The sequence below is a fragment of the Triturus cristatus genome, chromosome 10 (genome assembly GCF_964204655.1).
Source record: "Triturus cristatus chromosome 10, aTriCri1.1, whole genome shotgun sequence".
In the NCBI taxonomy this organism is placed as follows: Eukaryota; Metazoa; Chordata; class Amphibia; order Caudata; family Salamandridae; genus Triturus; species Triturus cristatus.
Genome location: NC_140593.1, coordinates 221,435,427 through 221,459,819, shown reverse-complemented (window position 1 = coordinate 221,459,819; position 24,393 = coordinate 221,435,427). Strand labels below are relative to the sequence as shown.

The following is a 24,393-nucleotide window of genomic DNA, read 5'->3' as shown; positions in this document are numbered from 1 at the left end:
ATATGAATCTCACATTTGCAGGTGGGCTTCAGTGTTTCATTACTAATTTGTGTAAAATAGATAGAAACCTACTTTCTATGTGTTTTCGCATTCCTTTGTTTAAAACATATAAGGGTGCAGGAATACAGCACCCTTGAATTAGCATACAGTGCAGGATCATTAAAACTGGATGTGGTACTACCAATTAGATTTTCACACACACAATGTAATGTTACGTCAAGTAATAGTGAGCACCAAAGAGTTGCAGATCTCGGATGATTGGTGTTTAATCATGAGAAGTGTATAACTGCTTCTCTGTTTACTGTGGGCAAGGACTAAGATGATGAAAATATTATATACATTTTGACATTAATCATAAGTTAGATCAATCAAATATTAATTACATTTTTCAACATTACGATAAGGATTGGATTGTGACAGACAACAAAGTGCATTATACTGTTTCTTGATGGTTGAAATTGCAAGATGTTAAGTTTCTAGGCTTTATGTTGGTCGCGGGAGGAGATGTGGCCTAGTGGCTGACGTTGCCGCCTTTGGAACCTCAACAACTGATTTTGAATCCTGGCCTCAGCAATAGACTCAACATCATATGAATCAGGGCAAATCACTTAATTTCTCTGTGGCTAAATAAGTATAAAATGTATTTGCGTAATCCCCACTTGATGTTCACGATCTTATAGATGGTCTTGCAGCTCCTCACTTAATGAACAGCACTCCATAGCTTTGCAGCAAGGTTTGCTCTCTGCACTCTCCGGCATCTTAAAAAACTCAAACCCTTCATTCCTTCTGACGACTTTAAATGGGTTGTCCAATCCCTAGTCCTCTCCAAAATAGACTATGGTAATGCTATCATCACTGGAATCCCCAAAACACATCTTGCCCCCCTCAGATCTGTGCTCAACTCTGCCGCCAGGCTAGTCACCGACTGCAAACGCTTCGACCACATCTCCCCAGCCCTCAATGCCCTAAACTGGCTAGCCGTTGAGGGAAGATCTGCATACAAGACTGCCTGCATTACACACAAAGCCCTCCACCAACAAACCCCGCTAAATCTCTGACAAACTTGAAAAAGCAGGCTGCTCCCGGCAGACGAAAAGCTCAAATGCTCTACTTCTCGCCCCCCCGGTATCAAATAGGAGCTCCACACAATGCCACTCCTTCTCGGGAAACGCCCCGATCATCTGGAATGCCCTCGTATCACAGCTTTAAAAAAGATCTCAAATCCCACCTTCTCTCCAAATACTGGGGTCCGTAATCGCTGCATTCGACCCTGTATTCATCCCCCGTTATTTATTCCCCCCTGACAGTATTTTTCTGTCCGACTCTTCCCCTCTCTCTCTCTCCTAAACTTTTTCTCCACTCTAATGCTACCCTCCCTCTTTTTAACCCTTACCTCTAGCTCCTCCTCAATCTCCCCCGAACTTGTTGCTCCCTTTATCCTCTCTTTTGCACCCTCCCACCCTATTTCACTCGATTTTTCTACGCTTCCTCACTTAACAGCCCCGATTTCTCCCTTTCCCCCTTTCCTAAAGTGAACTGTGCTGCATGTTTCGGACAATGGATATATGATCAGCCCTATCCCATTTAACTGCATAAACGAAAGCCTTGTCCCGGGTAAACGACCCTTCTTTAGCTCCCTTGCCTTTTTTATTGTTTCTGTGCGAACCGTCTGCCGTGACATTCTCGTTCTACTCAGGGCCATAACTGTTAGCCTATTTGCTTATTTAAGAAGTGTTTTCAATGTGTAATGTCTTTATATTTTTTGATCCCGCTGAATCTACTGTACCGACTGGAATCCTAATGCTCATGTAAAGCGCTCTGCTACTATGAACATGCGGCGTGTACGAATTGGCTCTATGGCCCACTGTTAAGAAGTTGACCAAAGTCATACTCTTATTGAATTGAGAAGAAAAAAAACATTTTGAATAGAGATGACTAGTAGATTATGATCAAGCTTCAAACCCACCACCATTGTGATGCTCAGGGTTCCTGAATAAGTTGCAAATATGCATTTGAGATGGCTTATGCACTACGCTCGACTCACTATGCACCAAAAAATATAGCATGGCTGCCACAGCAGACAGATCTCAATTGTCTTTCAAACAAATGTTTGGAAACACGAGTAGGCAACGACTGACCACTTAATCATAGCTGCAGTTTAAGGTGCATCACAACAAAACAATTATTTCACCTGGAAATACTGTATATGTATCGTGAGGCGCCAGACAGTTTTCGCTGAAAAATCAACCCCCTCCTTTTTTGCATACACAAATAGAACTGCCCCCCCCAACACCCCAATAGGCATTCGCCCATACCCACCGTTTAGCCTGAAGTAGAATCCTATACAAGAATGTCAATCTGAGCATGCTTGACTTGAACTAAGCAGGCCTCCTTGATATAAGCACAGCTGACATGTTTGCATGACCGTTTTTCCAAACTAAATGGCGGCTGCATTTGTTGCTAAGTAACAGTGTGCCAGTATCTAGTCCGATTGTGACCTTTATGTGCTTTTACTGGTAGGTCATGCTGAAAATCGTGAAAATGGCCGCATCTTAGACTGCGTGGCAGACATGCTTTCTTGCCTCAAGTGCGAGCTTATCTTGTCTGGCGCAGCTGTGCTGTCGTGGTCAGGACTGAGGCAACCTTGGCCCCTCTTCCCACAACAATTTACACGACATACAACTATTGCAGGGAGATGTAATGAGAAGGCTGTAGGTACGGTAGCCTCACTGAGAGTAAGGCACGTGTTTTCAATGTATTTAGCAATACTAGAAATAAGCTTTTGTTTCTTTTCGACATCCCATGCCCCCAGTCTAAAAGTGTCTGGTTTCAGAGAACAGCTCACATCAGTCGCCTCCCAAACACACGTGACGTGATATCCATCTTTCTTCTATGATGAGGGCCCAGGCTCTTTCAACTCTAAGGTGCCAGGATGACTTTAGCCCTGATATTTTGAGATGAATTATATTTCTCACACTCTTTATACTCAGATTCATAACCCTACAATAGCTACCTCACTTCTCAAAAAGTTTAGGCTGGGGTATGTTTATGGTAATGAGTATCCTAAAAGGATGCACCAGTTTTATTTCTGGAGGTTTGTTTTGGACCACAGGTCATCTAGCACCGACTTACTAGGATGTAGCCCAAAAATACATTCTGGGCTTCACTACCCATGACCATGAACACTGCTGTACAGTTAGAAACCATGTAAGGCCCTGTTGGTCTAGTTATATACAGTCTGAAAACAAAAAGTGCGCACAGCCGTATCCTTCTGGATAGCCTTGAGCAGTAAACGCATTGCATAACTCAGCCATTGAAAGGGAGTGGGCCAAAACGGAGAAAGCTAGAAAGATGATGAAGCTAAAAAATATGTTAATGGAAGGGTGTGTATAGTGTGCATTTAGCAATTGGTACAGTCATGTGCTGCTAATGGAGTCCAAGGTCCGTTTTATAGAATACAGTGCACTCGCCATATTAGTGGCGAGCGCACCGGCGCTAACAAGGAGAGTGCGCCATATTATATTGAATGTGCTGTCCCCAGGGCTGCAGCGAAGTCATGCTGCTCTGGGGCAGCACATTCAAGTGAAAAGCGGAGCGGCTGCTTTGAAGCTGCTCCTGTTTCACAGTGCATGCAGCAACCCGCCTGCACTTTTAAGGGGGATTGGAGTTCCCCTTGCAGGTGGGTGCAGTGAGTGACTCCCCCAGCCTGCAAGGGAATGTCTGGCGGGGAGGGGTCAATGGGACCCCTTTTACCCCCTGCAGAGGGCTCCATCAGGGGGCAGACTGACAGTGTGTCACCTTTTATGTGGTGCACTGTCAGTGCGCTCCCCTACCAGCTTCTTTGCCTCTGCGCCCGCGTCTATAATATGGCATATGCACAAAGGCAAAGGGATTCCCTCATTTGCATGGGGCCCCGCCCCCATGCAAAAGAGGGAATACTCTCTTAAGAAAGTGTTGGTCCACATGTGCGCCAGCACTTTCAGTATTACGGAAGGGGCCGCACAGGTGTTGGCGCCCCTTCTGTAATACCAACATACCCTGGTGGTGCACAAAGTGGGCGCCAACGCCCGTTGCACCCCTGGGGCACGTTCTGTAATAGGCCAATGGAGTCTTCCAAGCTAGATTTTCAGGACTTCACCAGAGAGTGGATTCATTTGAAGATGTGCTCTCAGCAGTCTGATCTTCTCTAAGGTGGATTTTTGGAATTCCCCTCTGAAGTCACGGGCCTCAAGATCAAATATTAGAACCCTAAAGTCAGGTCTATGAAGTGACAACAATGATTTCTGAGACTCCATCCGTATAAGTGAGAATTAACTGTGGCTGAGGCTAACTAAGGATTCTTCCAACCATATGATGGTAGAGACTCTCATCCTGCAGTACAGATATTCCAAATCACTATTTATTATTATCCTTTGTAGTGTGAGGCACATTAGCTGTATACAAGTAAAGTCTCTGATGGCAAATATTGATGCCCTGGCTCAACTGTATTCCAGCCGACTATTCACATGACAAACGCTAGTACCTCCAACTTTTCCCTTGATGCACAACTCAGCACTGAGTACTCATTATTAGTAAACGTGCAGTAAACCACTTCACTGGTCAGGCCCAGGGATACACCAACTGCTACTACTGTACCTCCTGAACGTGCAAGTTTCATCAGATGTGGACAGTGACTTCTTCTCAAATTAACACACCTTCGGTTTTGAGCGGTCACAAAGCATATGTTTTACAAATTCTTTAACAAATGGAGTGGTGTGGCATCTGCTTCCAGCTTGCTGCTCAGCCAGTGGATGTGTGTAGAATGTTAGCATGAGTGTATGATGTCATAGAATGTTGTATGCGTGCATGAATGTCAGTTGAGAGTAGGGCTGAGCAGCAAGGAGGCTTTTCCTGTTGGGGTTCCGTTCTTCCTTCATCTGTACCTTACTTCATTTATTTGTTACATAATAAACTACATGAAGATACCATTCTGAATCCGGAATATTCTTCCATTACAACACTGGCGATATGCGTTATGCATCACGGTACGTTACCTTCCTATGTTATGTGACTTGTCAGGTCTCCAGCACTGTTATCCATTATGGTATCTTACCTTGCCATGTTTCGTGACTTGTCAGGTCACCTACTCTGTTATCCATTGTGTTACCTTACTTTACATGTGCCTTATCCTCCTGTCTGTGATTCGTCACTCACAATGTTTCTTACATACACTAGAGGTTTACATTACTTTACGTTACATTACCTTACAGTGCCTTCCTTTTGGGCATATGTTATGTATGTAATTGTGTTGTAATAGCCTATGTTATGTTTCTTAATTCTTGTATCTTATCTACATTTTCTTGTTCTTCGGATCTATGACACTCTGTATGGTACATGGTACCTGTATGTTGATTTTACATTGTATCACTTTTCTATTTTACTATTCTCATGTCTATTTTCTAATTCAAAATGAGTTTTCCTTAAACATCTCTTATAAATTTTGAGTGTTTTTCTTGTCTTTGACCTGCACTGTCTGTTTTTCTTTTGGTGTTTCTTCTTGCCATCTTCATTCTGGTATGGCCAACTGGTATGTTTGATGGTGATTTGGAGCATCAATTCCTTTTTGTTATGTGTGTTTCTTCTCTATTGCTACGCTATTGTTGTCCTTCCGTACTTTGTTAGTATATCTGTACGTCGTTAGGATCTCCTTTTCTTGTCAGTAATTCCTGGTTTTCTTCCTCTGCCCTTACATACATGATTTACATTTTAATTGTAATCTGTGTTTTCTCCATTAAAGGGGGAAGATGGGTGTGGGTTACTGTTTGTCAATTTATGCATGGCTTATGTCCTCATTGTTAGTCTGCCTATTAATTGCATTGTTTTACTGCACAATTCCCCATTACAATATTGCAGTATGTTCTCATTTAGTTATTTAAGTTTATTGACATTCTGACTGCTTGCTTCTTCCTTGTAGTGTTATTATGCTCATTTCTTGCTTCTTCTTTCTGTTGTTATTAAAGGGGGGAGAAGTGTGGTGTCTGCTTCCAGCTTGCTGCTCAGCCAGTGGATGTGTGTAGAATGTTAGCATGAGTGTATGATGTCAGTGTTGTATGCGTGCATGAATGTCAGTTGAGAGTAGGGCTGAGCAGCAAGGAGGCTGCTCCTGTTGGGGTTCTGTTCTTCCTTCATCTGTACCTTACTTCATTTATTTGTTACATAATAAACTACATGAAGATACCATTCTGAATCCGGACTACTCTTCCATTACAACAAGTGGTGTTATTTGGGAAAACTGCATCCACACTGACGAGTTTTTAGGGGTGTAAATACCTACAGTTGGTAAATTTAGAAGTATTTAAATAACACAGCTTTAGCAGGTCTTCAGTTGCGTATGATAAAAAAAGCATAGTTTAATTTTCGTCCACACTGGCAATGCAAATGTAGGCTTGTAAGAGGCACTCCCCTCGGCCCTGTGGTATTTGTACCGCCACACACTTACCTGGTTTTATATTTGTGCATCATACAGCTCTGAGGTTGCCATACATTTCCCCCAAGGAACCTGCCGCTGGAAAGTAGCTGCTCGCATGTATCTTCCCCTGTGGAAGAAAAACGAAGTGTAAGGTGAACTGTCCGATTACATACAGGATGCACGTGTGTGATCATGACAACTATAATACACACTTCACTTTAATCCAGAATTAATCAAACTCAACTACTGCAGAAGGAAAGTCCTAATCCCTGGCGGAAGAGCTAGAACAAATAGATTGATATAAGGGTGACGTCTTTTGTAAGATGCAATATTGGCCAGTCAAAAGATTAGAGGCTTTACATGAGCAGAGAAAAGGCGGACTGCACTCTTTCTTCCAGTGCTTACCGTCTTGTTCATGTTGACTAGTAGGTTATTGGCGAAAGGGTTTTCGATGTATGAATTTAAGCATTTACATAATCTTACCATGACTCAGAAATGCAATGCATATCAGGTCCGACCAGGTAACTTACAAATTACATTTCTGAGCAATCCATCTGCTACGGTGCATCAAGATACATCGGTGAAGGATGGACCGGAGTGAATGGGGGCATTTGCACTGCGGCAATCAAATGTGTAGAGTAAAGCATGTGCAAGACTACTAATAGTAACAATGAGGCAATCAAATGTGCAGAGTAAATCATGTGCAAGACTACTAATAGTAACAATGAGGCAATCAAATGTGCAGAGTAAAGCATGTGCAAGACTACTAATAGTAACAATGAGGCAATCAAATGTGCAGAGTAAATCATGTGCAAGACTACTAATAGTAACAATGAGGCAATCAAATGTGCAGAGTAAAGCATGTGCAAGACTACTAATAGTAACAATGAGGCAATCAAATGTGTAGAGTAAAGCATGTGCAAGACTACTAATAGTAACAATGAGGCAATCAAATGTGCAGAGTAAATCATGTGCAAGACTACTAATAGTAACAATGAGGCAATCAAATGTGCAGAGTAAATCATGTGCAAGACTACTAATAGTAACAATGAGGCAATCAAATGTGCAGAGTAAAGCATGTGCAAGACTACTAATGGTAACAATGAGGCAATCAAATGTGCAGAGTAAAGCATGTGCAAGACAACTAATAGTAACAATGAGGCAATCAAATGTGCAGAGTAAAGCATGTGCAAGACTACTAATAGAAACAATGAGACGGGTTAGTTCACAAGACAAGGCCTTACCCTGGGCTATTTACGAACCTGATTCAGTTTCATGAACTGCTGTGAATGTCTTTAATTGCTGAACCTCGAACTCTCCTGGGACTTTAAGCCTCAGTTCACTCACAGACCTAAATACCTACCGACTGTTGTACTTATTTTATGTTCAAGTACCTTTATAAATAGAATGTGCACTGACTGTATGGTCCTGAAGTACTCTCAGAATCAAAACAGCCTTTATGGTTCTTGGTCTTTCTTTGGAGTCAAAGAGAAGAGTTGATTTTGTGTTTGGTTGTGTTTTGAATGATTTCAGTAGTGAATACTGAATAATGGGCTGCAAGATCACGATGGACATTGGGCGGCTAGATGGCATTATTTATCTGTGTGGATCCTTTTGTGCATTGTGTTACTTCTGCTGTGATGCATGGTTGGCCATTCTTTGGTTGCAGGTGGGCATCTCTGCTCATGTGTTTTAATGACTTTTATGTTCATGTAGATAATCTAAAACTTCTTCAAGATGTTCGCGTTGGCAAAAGCTTAGCCAACTACATGGCTCTGCGCTGTGTTTTGTCTCGGATGGTGCCAGATGGGTTTAAGGTGTACTGTTGATGCAGTGCAATAGCTGGTGAAGTATCCACGTTGTTGTACATTTTCACTTCCTACTGCATTTACAGTGTTTTTGCGCTAAGAAATTGATGTTCCTTGCAAACATTTTTCTCCAAATATATTTTCTTCTCAATCTATTTGTATTTCAAAGTTGCAGCAGCAACTTCAGCCTCTTTTTTGTAGCTGCCTTTAAAGTTCGACCTTTGCCTTCATCGACCACACCTGCTAGTTCCACTTCCTCCCTCGCAAAGCATACTAACGTGGCTCCTTTTCCGCACACGTTGGCTCTTTGTCTAGATTTACACTGAGGTTGCTACGTCAGCTGTAACACTGCAGGTTTTAAGGCGAGGCTGCCTTTTAGCACGTGTAACGAAGTATATACTGTTCATTTGTGTGTAAAACATGATTTTGCGTTGAATAAAAGATACGGCAGTAGATAAAACCCCGTGGTTTTCGACTTCGCACATTCGAATATTCAATACAATACTAATGCACAGTGGAACAGTCCCCTGTGCCCCAACTATCAATTCTGCCTTAATACATTCAAACTCAAAATCATACAACTCCCTTCCTCTTTCCCCAGGCAACCCAATGTCCCTAGCAACACAGTATAGAATGTGGGGCTTCTCTGCTGCCTCTATTCTTTACCCGCAGGCGTGTCCTGCGCTTCTGGCTACTCTTCACTCCCGCAGTCTGGGAGGGAAGTCTGTCAATAAATCGAACAACATCAAGTGATTGACCAGAGGACCCCAGAGAGTTCACGCTTTGTCTGATGTAGTCCATAATTACCGGTTCTCGGCTGTATGTGTATACTCACAAACAATGGTTCCCAGAAATTCATTTAAACAACTTTGTAGATAGGTAAATAAGTATACTCTAAGCATACAATTAACAAAAATCAAAAAAAACATACGAATAATAGTAGTAAAACCACTAATAAACTCATAAGCAGAAAAATCAGCAATTGCGTGCTATGTCCCAAGGTGGGGAAAAAAAACAGAAGTGAATAGGTGACATTTATTGTGCAGGCAACACTTTACATTATGTGTTTAGAAATGCACCCGTATGTGAATCAATAAAAATGGCAACATTATTTTAGCCAGTGATAACTAGAGTTCTTTGGTGCAGATGGCATTTCAAAAGTCTCAAGAAATGACTTCGCTTTAGGACAATGAGATAACATGAGCACCCGAGTAAACGGTGGTCAGGTCCCGATTGGATGAATGAACCAGGATTGCAAGAGTTCCAGTGACGCCCAAAATGTAATAGATAAATGTACAGACTCATTGTGCTTGCAACCAAGTGATGTCACAGTGGGCAACTGATGTGTACTTCAACCGTGTGGGTCAGATAGTGGGAGTTAATGAATATATCTAATGCAAAGCGGGTGCAGAATCCAGGCTGCTGCTGGCTACATTTGGATAGATTGAGCCAGTGGCAGCTTGGATTATGCATCTGCTTTACTCTGGGAAGGGAGGGGTGGGGGGGTTGCACGGTCTGAAAGATAAGCAGCAAGCAGGGAAATATATTAACTAACTACATTAACGCCCCTGAGTCAGGAGATATATATTGGGCACCCTGTGGTAAACCCAAAACTCTTTTTCCTAAACCCGGTCTTGCAATGATTGTTCACTTATATGTTTCCTATATTTTGGTTTAGTATCACTGAAGAGAAGAACTCAGTAAGATATAATAATGTGCTAATAAACATCTAAATAATTAAATTAAAAAAACTAGCTGTCTCACATTTTTATTATTACAAATGTGTCCTCTTTTCTAACCACAAGGTCTAAAAGAGAAGTCCTGATGCAATTCTCCTCAAAAGCCTGCAAGACGAACAAGCATTTGCAATGCAATAGTTCTCGCATTTGCGAGAGTGTAAGCTATAGGCATTGTAAATGACAATTCCTTTTATTTAGGTTTTAAAAACCAAAACATAAAAAAGGCATTGTCATTTACAATGCCAATAGATCAAACTTGCGTAAATGTGAGACCTCTTGCATTGCAAATTCTTGTTAAAATGTATGCACAATCTCTTGCCCATCTGCTGCAAACACTTGGTGCAAAGTTTTATATAGATGCAGACCATAATCTGATTCTATTTAACTTTATACAACCAACATCTCCCTACTTCACTCTAGATGTTCTTGCCACTTCACATCTTGTCTAACAGCAGTTTGATGGTGGAAGGCTAAACATTATTTTAAATTTACCACCACAGGCTCTCTTAACAGAGGTTTTCTCGCTTTCCTAGAATGCTACAGAATGGCAACTTTTAAAGGACACCCGTCGATGCAGTGCCAAAACTGTTGGTAACTTTGACATCACCCTGGATAAAAAATTATCTTAGAGTGGCAAGTAGCAGCAGTAGGCAGATTATGTTTCTACCACCTAAAATTCTTGATCATATTCTACCATTCCTTGACTCTTAGTATAACATGCAAATGTTTAATGCTTTTACACAGCCATGATTAGACAATGGCAATAGTCTCTACGTGAGGGCTTCTGAGAATATCCTCAACTTTATGCGGCTGATTCAAAATCACTAGAGGTGCAAAATTGTAAAAATAACAACAACAAAAAACCATTGGCATAAGCAATAAGTATCGCCTTTGGGACCTTTTAAGTGTTTAGTTATGCAACACATTATAAACATGGGTGGGACAAAGAGATGCTAGATGCTGGACGGTCTAAAATAAAGCCAGCAAACAGAGAGCAAGCAACTGTGAATTACAAAACATGAAGCCAACTGTAAGGAATGGGCAGAATGCATTCCCAAGGAGGTTTTAATGCCCTGTGTATATGTTTGTGTGCATGTGTGCATGTGTATACACTGTATGTGTGAGCATACCAGTGTGATATGTGGGTGTTTGTATATATGTGTGCATGTGTACATATGTTGCATGTGTGTTTGAGTGTGTGCACGTATTTGTGTCTCTATGTATCTGAGTGTAGGGGTATATGCTTTGTACGAGTCTGGAGCCTGTTCCTGCATTTGTGCCACAGTGTCTGCGTGTGCAGGCCTATATGGGTGTGCGCATGCGTCAGTGTATATATTTGTATGTAAGCGTATATGGCCGGACTGGGATGTAATTGGGTATGTGTGTGCACGTGTATATGGCCGGACTGGGATGTAATTGGGTATGTGTGTGCACGTGTATATAGCCGGACTGGGATGTAAGTGGGTATGTGTGTGCACGTGTATATGGCCGGGGTGAGGGAGAGGGAGAGGGAGAGGTAGAGGTAGAGGTAGAGGTAGAGATAGAGGTAGAGATAGAGAGAAGCAGACAGGGATGGGGAGGGATGGAAAGTACATTAGACATAAAGCATGAGATACAAAGGCACTGACGGTGGAGGAGGATTGGGGGCGGAGAAAAAGAATTAGACAGACAGCCTGAGTATTGAGGCATTGAAGGACAAGAGCGAGAGAGGGAGAATATTGGTACAAGCAGCAGACAATCTGCCATGGCTATGTTGTTTGTGCTACGAGACAGGGAGACTGGTAGAGAGGGGGCATAGAAAAGAGGGGGCAGTGTGTGTTTAGTTCTTACAGGATGGGGACAGGCAGAGAAACAGGGAACAGACGGGCAGAGATGGGGATGGGAGACAGGTGTATCCAAAGAGGTGGTCCCAGACACGTTTGAGCTGCACAAGTGCGCTTTAAGAAGAACATAACACCACTGTAGACAAGACATCCAATATACATATCTGCAGGGGCATAGACTGAGGAACCAGCCTTTGCGGAGATAACACTACAGAGGAGGAGGAGGAAGAGAGAAGCGCAGGAAAGGGACTAGGCAACACTTACGAGACTTGCACAAATGAATAACTACATGCATTTAAAATGGACAATATGTTCCCATTGTGTCGGTTTGCCACCGCAAATGCCACATTGGCGCTTATGGAATTCTGCACAACTCACCTACAATACTGACCATTTAGGAGAACAAGACCGCCAGGCGAGCTGTGTCTTGGAGGTTCAATTGCAGATGTTACTATTAAGTAACTCACTGACACTCAATTCATCGACCCCTCACATTGAAGTAAAATTGACTGCCTTCCTCGCGCCCTACGGATTTGAACAAGTGGGCCAAGGGTTGCAATTTGATCGTTGCAGCAGGGGCACCAACCAACTAAGAGGCATGACTGGGGTTTGAGTCTCTGCCCGGCAGACTACCAGCCAATGTCGACAGAAGGTGATTAATCTGATAACTTGGCTGCACGCATATCTCTGCAGTAGTGGCATTAACCTATACCACAGCACAACTGCATACAATATAGTATGCCATATCTTGCTACATGACATCACACTAGACTCACAACAATATATATTACCATACTATCGCATCACTTTACTATGCATACAATAAATCTCAAATAAATGTATGTACATTGTACATGTTGTGCCATACATGTACCAAAGCATACCATGCCAAGCTATGCCATACTAAACTTAGAGTGTCCACTTGATCCCCGATACTCACATATGCTGTGATCCTTGCTACGCTGCTCCTGCCCTTTGACGGGCCGCTGCAGCAGCGTTAATGATGTTCACCATTCCTGCCCTGGGAACCATTGCCAGCGGAGGACTGGCATTTACCCTTTCGCTGGTGCCCAGCTGGTTGCCCGGCCAGGTCGTTGTGTCTGCCGCTCCCCTCAGGGTCTCTTGACCGCTCCTGAAGGGATGCCAGGGCACAGTCGCAGAGCAGGCACCGACCAGTTCCAACAAGACTTTTCTTACAAACCAGGAGCCCCTCGGAGCATGCCGGTCCGGGAGCTCAGGACAAGGCAGGAAAGTGGAAATTTCAAGCACGCCACTGCAAGTGGGGCTGCAAAAGCGAAAGCGCGGCCGCCATCTGTTTACAATTAACGCGAGGCGCGATAATTGAAAACAGATGGCACTGCTGCTCGCTCTCGCAAGCCGTAGGCCATGGGCGGATACAAATATGGGACATGCACCCGCCTTTGTCCAATTGCGTGCTGTCTTTTTATAAAGACTCACGCAAAGCCCAATAGCGTGTGAGCACCACACGGACGAGCTTGAAGAAAAGCTCAGAAAAGCTGTTGCGAAGCCAAAAGGCCCTCTCCTAGAGCAGCGCATACGCGCTGCGCTCTAGGCGAGACCTAAAAAGCCACCAGGCCTCCTAAGTCTATGGGTGCAGGATCTGGAGCAACATCCTCATCTGTCAGAACCACCCTTACCCTGCTACAGTTTAGGAAATAGTGGAAGAAGCACCTCTGTAAACGAACTCTACATCACACTGCAGTAACAATACCCAATTACCTCTCCAATCGCTCATTAACTGTTTATTTGGCTTTGTCCCTCTAGAGTGCCCCACTGCTTTAAGGCTATGTTCACACTATAAAAATACCACATACATATAAAATGCGGGTGGATTTGTATGTAACAAATAACAGTATATTTCTTCATCTCATCATTACCTGCATTGGCTTTATTAGGGATCATATACATTTCAAGTCTCTAACACTCATCTGTTAAACAATGTACTCTTCTCTATTTTTAGAATCCAGAATCAGTTGGCATGCTCCATGCCATTCCAAACGACCCAACAATCAACCACTACTCCATATTTCTCCTTTGTGTAGAGTCCCCTTCAGCAAGAAAGTCTCTTTGTATCGCTGTTGCTAAATTTAGAAATAGTCTTATCATGTCCACTCACAACCTCTCTCAACTTCAGAAAGCTATCAACAACCTGGCTTTTTAATTAATAAGTCTCTTCTCCTACTTCACTTAGTAACTGGTCACAGGTTGTTTAGCTTCAGGAAGTGCTGGTGAAAGACTTTACAAATCATTATAGTATAATAAAACAGATCACGGGGGTGGGTGCTGTGGTGATATTGCATGCATGTGGGAAAAATCAACATGTTTACACAGTGGGTGCCATGGATAGCCAAGTGAAGTAATACAGTAATCACCCATACAAAGAGCACAAACTCACTCTGAATTCACTGTATCCCTAGTGACACACAAAGATAAAGATCTGTCCCTCTCTCAATTTGCCTATGGCCTGATACAATTCTACCAAACTTGTTTATTGTAGGGGTTTGTCTCACCTGACCCAGGAGCTCAAAAGTGGTAAATCACCTAAACCACGACTAGTGAATGTCACAGTGATAAATTAGGTAGAGTGTGAGCCAAATGTAGGATGCTGACCTTACACACCATATGACTTGTACTAATAATTGGATTTTCCAGCGATCCCTGTGAGAGAACACAAAACGCATCGGAGTTATGCACGATGACTGAGGCAGCATTCCTTTTACTCACAGGAGCAGTGCGCAACAAATGTCTAGTAATCCACTTGGGTTGGTAAGTTTAGAGTGGTCACCCGCTATGCTTCACCCATAAACTGCTGACCTCAAGCTAAAAACATCTGGTTCTCTTCAGCTCTACACAATCACCTGCTGGTTCATGTAGGATGAAGAGATGGCAAATAATGATGGTTACCTCAGGGAATATGTCTGCCGGAGGCTCACTGCAGGAGTGGCTGGCACCTAGGCAAGGGTGTAGCTTGGTCAGAATGACTGGGGTGGGGGGGGAGCTTCAGATTTCCCAACTATGACATCTTGTTAAACACATTATATGAGAAGCAGAATATGAGAGGGGCAGTGGAAAGAGAGACGAGTGTGTACTGCTAGGGGTACTTAAATCGCAATATTTTTCAAACTAATCAACCTTTTTAAGGTCTACAAAACATAGATGAGAGTGTCTGCGTTTTTGATAGCAGTATGGTAATGTAAACATCCCGGGTGAATTCCAACAAACACTACACATCACCCGACTGAAAGCATTTGTACCCAACTATTTACTACAAAATACATTTTTTAACGGGGAATGACACCTCAAACACCCCCGCTGGAGCTATGCTCCTGCACCTGAGGTCCAATGGTCCTACCCTGTGTTTGAATGAGTCTATCAACAGCTAGTGTCTGATTTGGTTGTGAAGCTGCAACTTCTGTGGAGCTTTTGTGACAGACTCCATTAAACACATATTAATCACTGCCACAGTGTTTGATGTGTGGCTGAAGATTGCATCAAGATTACTGGGCGCCATGTGGGTTATTTAGCATGCGTATTCCCCTGCATGTGGGATACTGTGGAGTACTAAGTGCTGCTGGGGAACCATGATAGCAAACTACTGTCCTACCTGGACAATACATGCGAGTTTAGAGCTCAGTTTTACGAGGCCTGCTGTAGACTGACAAGTCATTATCAGAGGGCATCACGCAATGTGCATCCTAAACTAAACAGACCACTAGGTGGGGCCAAATTAACATTAGGGTCTGCGGCTCTCCACTAGTCCGACTGTCGTGAGTATGATCTTAGTCTTCCTATGCAGCTACACAGATTTGCCAGACACTGGAAGGGAAGCCTCTAAAAATCACGTGAAACAAACAAATCAGTTTCGGGTATGGGATTCATCTTATTGTTATTTGTGTTGTATAATAAAGTGGAAAAGCATTCCATCAGAGAAGTCCTGCTATAATTTGTGCAATGACCGGGTCCCAGCCTAAGCAGCGAGGCAAATAGTTTGGGATCTAGACGTCTGAACATACAAGTTTGTGTTCTTAATCAGCAAAAGGCAAGTCAGGGATAGGTACACTATTGCATGCAGGGGTAAAAGTAAATCCACTTTCTGGAGATTTTACCCGCTAAGTGACACTACACAACAATCATTTATCAATTCACAATACTTGTAAATTGAGCTCACAGAATCGGAGAGATAACAGGACAACCTCCTCACTTAGAGAAATATCACCTTATATACTACCTATGCAGAACTCTGGTTCTTCATGTTGTGCGCACCTTCCTGTGAAAGGGTTAAACAACAAGCCGATGCAAGATGGAGTAAGAAATATCATTCCCCACCTTGTTTTGGACCCATAGTAAAGGGGAGTAGATAGAAATTCATTAGTCAAACGGGTTAGGCGAAAGGGATGCAAATCCCTCACAATCTGAATTAGAACCAAAATCATTCTAATATCCTAGTCAAAGGCCTTTTTGGCATTATGAAAAATAGTATGACAACACAGAACTAAAAACACTTCATAAATACGTTAAATGGAATGAATATGCTACTTACCAGTATGCATCTGTTCTTGGCATGTAGGGCTGCTGACATTCATATCTGTGCATAGATCACCGCCTAGTGTTGGGTCCGGATGTTTGCACGTTGTTGTCCTGGAAGAGTCTTCGAAGTATCCTGGGATAGGTGACTCCTTCCCTGGACTACAGTGCGCATGGGCATCCTCTCCATCCTCAGATTGTTTTTCGCCATTGTGGCAGTGATGGAGTAGATACAGAAAGTGATGACCATGCTTACAGTAATTCGGAGAGCTGCAGCTGCTACAGGCGCCGGGGAGGAGGGAGGGCGATATGAATGTCAGCAGCCCTACATGCCAAGAACAGATGCATACTGGTAAGTAGCATATTCAGTTTGAGGCATGTGGGCTGCTGAATTCATATCTGTGCATAGAATGTATAGCAGTGCCCTCTATTAGCGGCGGCTACCAGTGCCAGCTGCAGCGGTCTGAAAAAGGGTTTTGAGAACAGCCTGTCCTACAGCTGCCTGCTGTTTTGATTGCACATCTACACAATAGTGTTTGGTAAATGTGTGTGTGGTGGACCAGGTGGCTGCTCTACATATATCATGCAGGGGAATATTTCCTAGAAAAGCCATGGAGGCCCCTAACTTACGTGTTGAGTGGGCTCGTGGGGGAATAGTTAATGTGCGTTTTGCCTTTTGATAACAAATTTGAATACACTTAACTATCCATCTGGCTATCCCTGCTTTGGAGATGGCGTTACCCTTGTGGTGTGGGGCAAAGGCAACGAACAGTTGTTTTGTCTTCCTAAAGGGTTTAGTCCTGTCGATGTAGTACATGAGGGCCCTCCTTACGTCTAGTGTATGGAGTGCTCGTTCCGCGACAGTTTGTGGGTTTTGGAAGAAAACGGGCAGTTCAATAGTTTGATTCATGTGGAACTGCGAGATTACCTTGGGCATGAATTTGGGGTTGGTACGTAGTACGACCCTGTTGGCGTGAACCTGTATAATGGCTCTTGAACTGTTAGTGCCTGGAGTTCACTAACCCTTCTTAAAGAAGTGATTGCTACCAGGAAAGCTACTTTCCAGGTGAGGAATTGAATCTCGCATGAGTGGAGAGGTTCAAAGGGTGGACCCATCAGGCGTGTGAGGACCAGGTTGAGGTTCCACATTGGAGCCGGTGGGTGGCTTGGTGGAATGACTCGTTTGAGTCCTTCCAAGAATGCTTTGATGGCAGGCACTCTGAATAGTGAGAGGCGCTGCCTGGTTTGCAGATAGGCTGATATTGCGGTCAAATGGACACGTATAGAGGTGTACGCCAGATTGCATCGGTATAGGTGTAAGAGGTAACAAATGATGTTTTGGATGGATGCGTCCAGCGGGTTAATGTCATTATTACTGCAATAAATGACAAACCTTTTCCATTTGGCTGCATAGCAAGCTCTTGTAGTGGGTCTCCTGGCCTCTTTGATGATGTCCATACAGTCAGGTGGCAGGTTGAGGTAGCCAAACTCTAGGACTTCAGGAGCCAGATTGCCAGGTTCAGCTGTTGCGGATCTGGGTGCTGAATCTCTCCATGGTTCTGCGTCAAATGCGCGGGTTTGATCCGCAGCCTTTGATGCGGCACTACGGAAAGTTCGAGGAAGGTGGTGTACCATGGCTGGCGTGCCCACGTAGGAGCAACTAGGACGAGTGTGAGGGAGTGTTGTCTGAGTTTGCGAGCCACCAGCGGTATCAACGGCGCTGGGGGAAAAGCGTACGCAAATCTGCCGGACCAGTTCATCCATATCGCATTGCCCTGCGACTGCGGATGTGGGAACCTGGCGGCAAAGCTTTGGCATTTTGCGTTTTCGCTTGTGGCGAAGAGGTCTATCTCTGGATGACCCCACTGCTGGAAGTACGGTTGGAGTACTGATGGGTGTAACTCCCACTTGTGCATCTGGTGGCTGTGTCTGCTGAGCAGATCCGCCATCTGGTTGTCCTTGCCCGGGAGGTGCTCTGCCATGAGGAACATGTTCCTCTGAATGGCCCACTTCCACATGCTCTGAGCCAGATGAGACAACTGTGGAGAGTGTGTTCCTCCCTGCTTCTGTATGTAGTACATGGCAGTCATGTTGTCCGTCCGGATCAACACGACTTTGTTGCACACATGTACTTTGAATGCCTTCATGGCCAGGAAGATTGCCATCAGTTCCAGAAGGTTGATGTGCATCTTCTTCTGTTGTGTCGTCCATAGTCCCTGCACTGTGTAGTGGAGTACATGAGCTCCCCATCCCTGGAGAGACGCATCCGCTGTCAGTACTATTTGTGGAACAGGCTCTTGGAACGGTCGGCCCTTGCAAAGGTTTTGAGGATTCCACCAATGCAGAGAGTTGTATGCCCGACCGCTCACCAACACTAGGTCTTTCAACTGTCCTTGAGCCTGATTCCACTGACGTGCTAAGCACTCCTGAAGCGGGCGCATATGTAATCTCGCGTGTGGGACTATGAAAATGCAGGAGGCCATCATGCCTATCAACTGCATGAACACTCGTGCTGGAAGTGAGTGTTGGGGTTTGAACCTGGAGATCAGCATTTGCATGCTGTTGATCCTCACTAAATTTGGCTGAGCTGTGGCCGCCAGAGTGTCTATAGTCGCACCTAGGTACTGTTGTACGTGTGCGGGCTGGAGATGGGATTTTGGGTAATTTAGTGAGAACCTCAGACTGTGAAGGAGGTGAATGGTGCGGGACATGTGGCTGGCACATTGCTGGGCTGACTTCGCTTGAACGAGCCAGTCGTCCAGGTAAGGGTAGACGTGTATGTGCTGCCTCCGTAGATGTGCCGCCACAGTAGCTAGGCACTTTGTAAACACCCTTGGTGCCGTTGTTACGCCGAAGGGAAGGACTCTGAATTGGTAGTGCTGTCCTTGAACAGTGAACCTGAGGTATTTTTTGTGTGATGGGTGAATGGGTATGTGGAAATACGCATCCTTGAGGTCCAGTGTGGCTAGAAAGTCTCCCTGCTTGAGCAGCGGGAGGACTTGCTGGAGAGTGAGCATGTGAAAATGCTCGGAAAGAATGTATCTGTTTAGGGGTCTCAGGTCTAATATAGGTCTGAGTGACCCGTCCTTCTTCGGTATTAAAAAGTACAGGGAGTACACCCCCGTACCTTGCTCGTGGACGGGTACGACCTCTATTGCGCCTTTTAGAAGCATGCTTTGCACCTCCTGATGTAAGAGCGTTAAGTGCTCTGAGGACATAGGACGGTTTCTTGGAGGAATTGTGGGTGGAGTGGAGGTTAGCTCTAGACAGTAACCGTATTTGACAATATCTTTGACCCACCTGTCCGTGGTGATGGAGTTCCACGTGGACAGGAACCTTTGTAGCCTTCCCCCGACAGGTGTTATGTGGTCGGGAGGAAGGGAGAGGGCGTCACTGCTTGTTCTTGGGGGAGGACCTGGTGTTGCCGTAGCCGCGTCCTCTTCCCTTTGTACTGGAGCCACGATATCCACCCCGGGTGTTTTTATCGTAGGTGGTTTGTGTATTGCCCTTGTTGTATGTCTGCTGTGACCCCTGTCCTCTACCTGCTCCTCTATTTCCGGGGCGACGAAAGGAGCTGCTCCGAAAGGACCGAGTCTGGAGAGCCCCCATGGACTTTGCGGTGTCCGTGTCCTTTTTTATTTTCTCAAGGGTGGTGTCAACCTCCGGTCCGAATAAATAGTCGGGGTTGACAGGCTGGTTGAGTATATTATTTTGCACCTCAGGTTTGAATCCGGAGATTCGCAACCAGGCATGTCGTCGCAGCATGACGCTTGTGTTAATGGCCCTGGCAGCCGTGTCTGCGGCATCTAGTGCACACTTGATGGAAGCATTTGTGAGTAGCTGTCCCTCTCTGATAAGAATTTCTGCGCCTTCTTTGTACTGGTCAGGGAGATGTTGGAGTAGTTGCTCCAATGTGTCATAGTGCGCTCTATCGTAGCGAGCGAGGAGAGCTTGAGTGTTGGCTATGCGCCATATGTTGGCAGCCTGGGCGGCAACTTGCTTGCCGGAGGTCTCTAGCACCTTGGACTCTTTGTCCGGGGGAGGAGCGTCACCTGTCGTCTGCGAGTGTGCCCTCTTGCGAGCATTCGCTACGACAATGGAGTCTAGTGGTAATTGGCCTCTGATGTAAGTAGGGTCCCCAGGCGCTGATCTGTATTTTTTATCGATCCTGGGGTTTATCACTCGTGCCCTGGTGGGTTCTTTGAAGATGTCCTTGGCTGGTTTGAGGACCCCTTTCAACATGGGCAGTTTTTTTACATGTCTTTCTGAGGATGCGAAGGTGTCCATAAGAAAGTCGTCTTCGATGGTGTCAGAGTGAAGCTGCACTCCATGATTATTTGCGGCACGTTCGATAAGAGCGTTGAACGCTGCAGTGTCCTCTGTGGGAGATGTTTTCGCCCCATAGAGTTGTGGGTCCTGTGCATCTAGAGGTGCACCTGGATCTACAGGGTCGCCCCAAGTTTGATCAGGGTCCTGTTGGTAATCAGGGTCTATGTCTCCGTGGTAGGGGACTTGGTCACCCATGTAGTCCTCAAACACATCCGTGTCGGAGTGTGTGGGAGAGAATGATTGTGGATCCTGGTAGGGCGAGTGGTAAGATTCGCTTAGGAGAGGTTCTGAGTCCACAGGCAGCTTCCTTTTTAGTGGGATCCGGAAAGGGTCCAAAGGTGGCTCCGAAGTTATCCTCCGTTCGTGGATAACCATCCTGCCGGTGTTGGCGTCGATGACATGTGACGGAGACGCCTCAGCAGGTGTAGTTGTGGTGTGGGTGACCCGTGTCCTGAGTTGGAATATTTTTGGGATCGTGGACGGAGGCAGGCCAAAAGTAATGTTGGCTGGCGCCGAAGAGGCTGCTGGAGCTTTTATTGGGCCGGAGCCCGACGTGTCCTGGAGGACCGTTTTGGTTTTGCTGCTTTGTGCTGCACCAGGTCGCACTTGGAGCGTCTTTGAGGCTTTCGCGCCGACCATGTCTGTAGAGGCGGTCGTCGACTTTTTCGGCGCCGGCGGGTCATCGAGTCGAGGGGCGGGAATGGCTGTCGACGTCTTCGATGCATGAGGCTTCGGTGTTGCAGTGGAAGCGATGTGAGACGCAGCCGGCAGTGTGACCTTTGGTGTCGGAGTCGATGGCGTCGACGCCGGGAACCGATCAGGTTTGTTGGCACCGAAGGCCTTTTTCCGTATGCCGACTCCGACGTCGGCCGCTTCAAGTTCAGCACCGAAGTCTGGCTTGGTGCGCTCGGTGCCGACGCGCTTCGCTGGCGTCGAAGGTGTGTAAGGCCTCGATCCGACCAGCGCCACTTTTGGTTTCGGTTTCGATTGAACCAGTGCAGCTTTCGGTTTCGGTTTGGAAGAAGGGAAACCAGCCGGTTTAGGTAATAATGGCTGCCGCTGAACGTCCGAGGCCGGGCCAGAGGGCGGGGCCGAAGAACTGCGGGATAGGTCTCGGGTAAGGCCCGAAGGCGATCCCTCGACCGGAGCCATAGACTGTGGCACTGGGCTCTCTTCAGTCTGAACGGGTAGGCCTTGCTCGTCATTGGAGCTACTCTCTTCGGCCCCTAAGGCCTCATCGTAGTCTCCTACCTCGGTGTCGTCTTCATCTCTGCGAAAGAGTGATTCGTCGACGTCGTTCGATCCGGAGTCATGTTCGGAAACGGGACTGGAGGGTAGGATCTCCAATTCTTCGACATCTTCGGTCTCGGCGTTGAAGATGTCTGCCGGGGCCGGTGCCGCGTGCTGCGCTTCGAGTCTTGCCGCTCGTCGATTCCGTAGAGTCTTCTTGGAACGGAACCGGGCACAGGCCATGCATGTCGATTCGTCGTGATCCGGCGAAAGGCATTTGTTGCACACAGGATGGACGTCGATGTGGGGATATTTCGCATCGCATACCGGACATCTCTTGAACGGTGTCCTCGATTCCATCGTCGATGTCGTCGATGGGCAGGTAAGAAGCGAAAAGTCGGTGCTGAAAGTTGTTAAACTAACAAAGGAGTATCGAAACCGATCGAGAAAACAGTACCGACGCGAACTAAAGGCCTTTTGGCCTCGATAAAGTTTTTCCTAACTTGAGCTAAGATAGCACATCCGAACCCAATGGCGGAAAAAAACAATCTGAGGATGGAGAGGATGCCCATGCGCACTGTAGTCCAGGGGAGGAGTCACCTATCCCAGGATACCTCGAAGACTCTTCCAGGACAACAACGTGCAAACATCCGGACCCAACACTAGGCGGCGATCTATGCACAGATATGAATTCAGCAGCCCACATGCCTCGAACATAAAGGTAGTAAGCGCGACAAAGACCAAACTGAGGCATTGACATTTTATGCACCTACCGAAAGCAACCTCTATTCCAAACAATCACTAAACTGAACGAGCACTTTGCATTTACAAAGCTCACTGCCCAGGAGGAACTTGGCGTTGATGCTACAAAAAGGTATCAAAACTGATTCAGGATCTAGATCGCAAGTGTGGGTTATATATCTAACAATAAAATATTAAGTTAAACAATTTAAAAAAGGCTATTCTAAAAAAACCTCAGCAAGGTCGGTCGCATCTGTGGTTTGAATATTTTTTAACAAAATATAAAAAATTTGGCCAATTCTTAATTGATTATAACACCCTAAAACTAATTATAAAGTAGAGTGATGTTTATGCTAACTTGAAAATACTATATTTTTGCATCGAGTGTGGACAGGGGACAACTGCAGGTGTGAAGGATTTGCTTATTGATTTATCGGGCACAGAAATCGGGAGCAGGTATGCCAACACCCTTTTAATCTTATTATTTTGAATCAGCACTGCACCATGTAGCGGATGAATATTCAATTTAGCCTACTCATATTACAGACGCGAGAAACGCGCATTTAGTTTGTCAGGGTGAGAGTAAAACATTTCTTCAGTGCGGTTGATGTTAAGTGCTATAAAATGTCTGGGTAGCAAAGGCACTGGGTGACCCACCCTTGTGGTTTCTGAGTCATGCTGCTTTCTCCTTTTAATGGAGTTTACTCGGAACGTTCAGCTAAACGTAGTGCAATATTCTGTATTCAGCTGAATCTCTCTGTGGAAACGGAATGCATCAGTTTGGAAATATAGTTTAAAATGTTCTATCACGTATACAAACAGTAAAATAACAATAAATGGAATTACGCAGTCATTTCGCTTTTGCTGACAATTTTGAATTAGTCGAGGCCTCACCATCTCCCTTTTTTTGCGCAATTGATGTGCTGAACCTTAATCAACGCAGCAGGAGTCTTTCTGGTTACCAAGCCCCATAACTGCTAAAAGGAAGGCAGTGGGTTTAAGAATAAGGGCTTGTACTAGAGTTTGGTAGAAGTCCCACCGCCTTATCACAAGTGTCATAGGATTAAATGCCCTTGTAATAAGCTAGACTGGACATCCTCCATGTTTGTGACGGAGTAACGCATCCACCAAACTCCAAATCAGGCCCAGGTGACTGACCTTGGAAGCTGTAGGCTTTGATTCTAATGTTTGCTCCAACCTTTTATGATTCTGTTCAAATGGCTTTCGCCCCTGGGTGTTAAATAGTAAATATGTGGAATGAAAAGTAATGAAAAATAAGACAAAAAAAATGTGTAATGTAAATTTGATACAATGTACTGTGCCATTGACCCTTTATCAGCGATCGCTCCCTGTGCGATCTAAAAAATTATTTTAATATTTGTTAACAAGTTTACTGTCTTGCTTAGTTTTTGATGTGCCAACGCTTGATTTACAAATATTTCTAAGGAGTATTATGACAACCAGAAAGCACCTTCCAAATCTCAATGACCTTGTGATAATCTTGAAATAGGAATGAAACTGAATCAGGCAGGCTCTATTCTGTACCGACACCATTACTTTAATGCTGTATGGTTATATATTTTTCATGACCCTCTGACTGTTTGTGACCTGTACAAATCCTCACATGTACCTCTTGCAAACGTATGCACATAACATGCAAAGCGCTCCGATAACTTCGGGTCTAGCTGGTTCTACAAAACACTAAAAAATTAAATAAATTAATAAGAATT

General features: G+C 44.9%; 1 protein-coding gene across 1 annotated transcript in view; it reads right to left on the bottom strand.

Annotated features, from left to right (window-relative positions):
- The window catches only part of CASD1 (CAS1 domain sialic acid O acetyltransferase 1), a 224,404-nt gene that overhangs the window by 120,295 nt on the left and 79,716 nt on the right, over positions 1-24,393 (bottom strand). Inside the window, exon 2 of the mRNA XM_085630840.1 lies at positions 6,479-6,575. Coding sequence (XP_085486966.1) covers positions 6,479-6,575 — 97 coding nt within the window. The remainder of the gene's footprint in view (positions 1-6,478; positions 6,576-24,393) is intronic.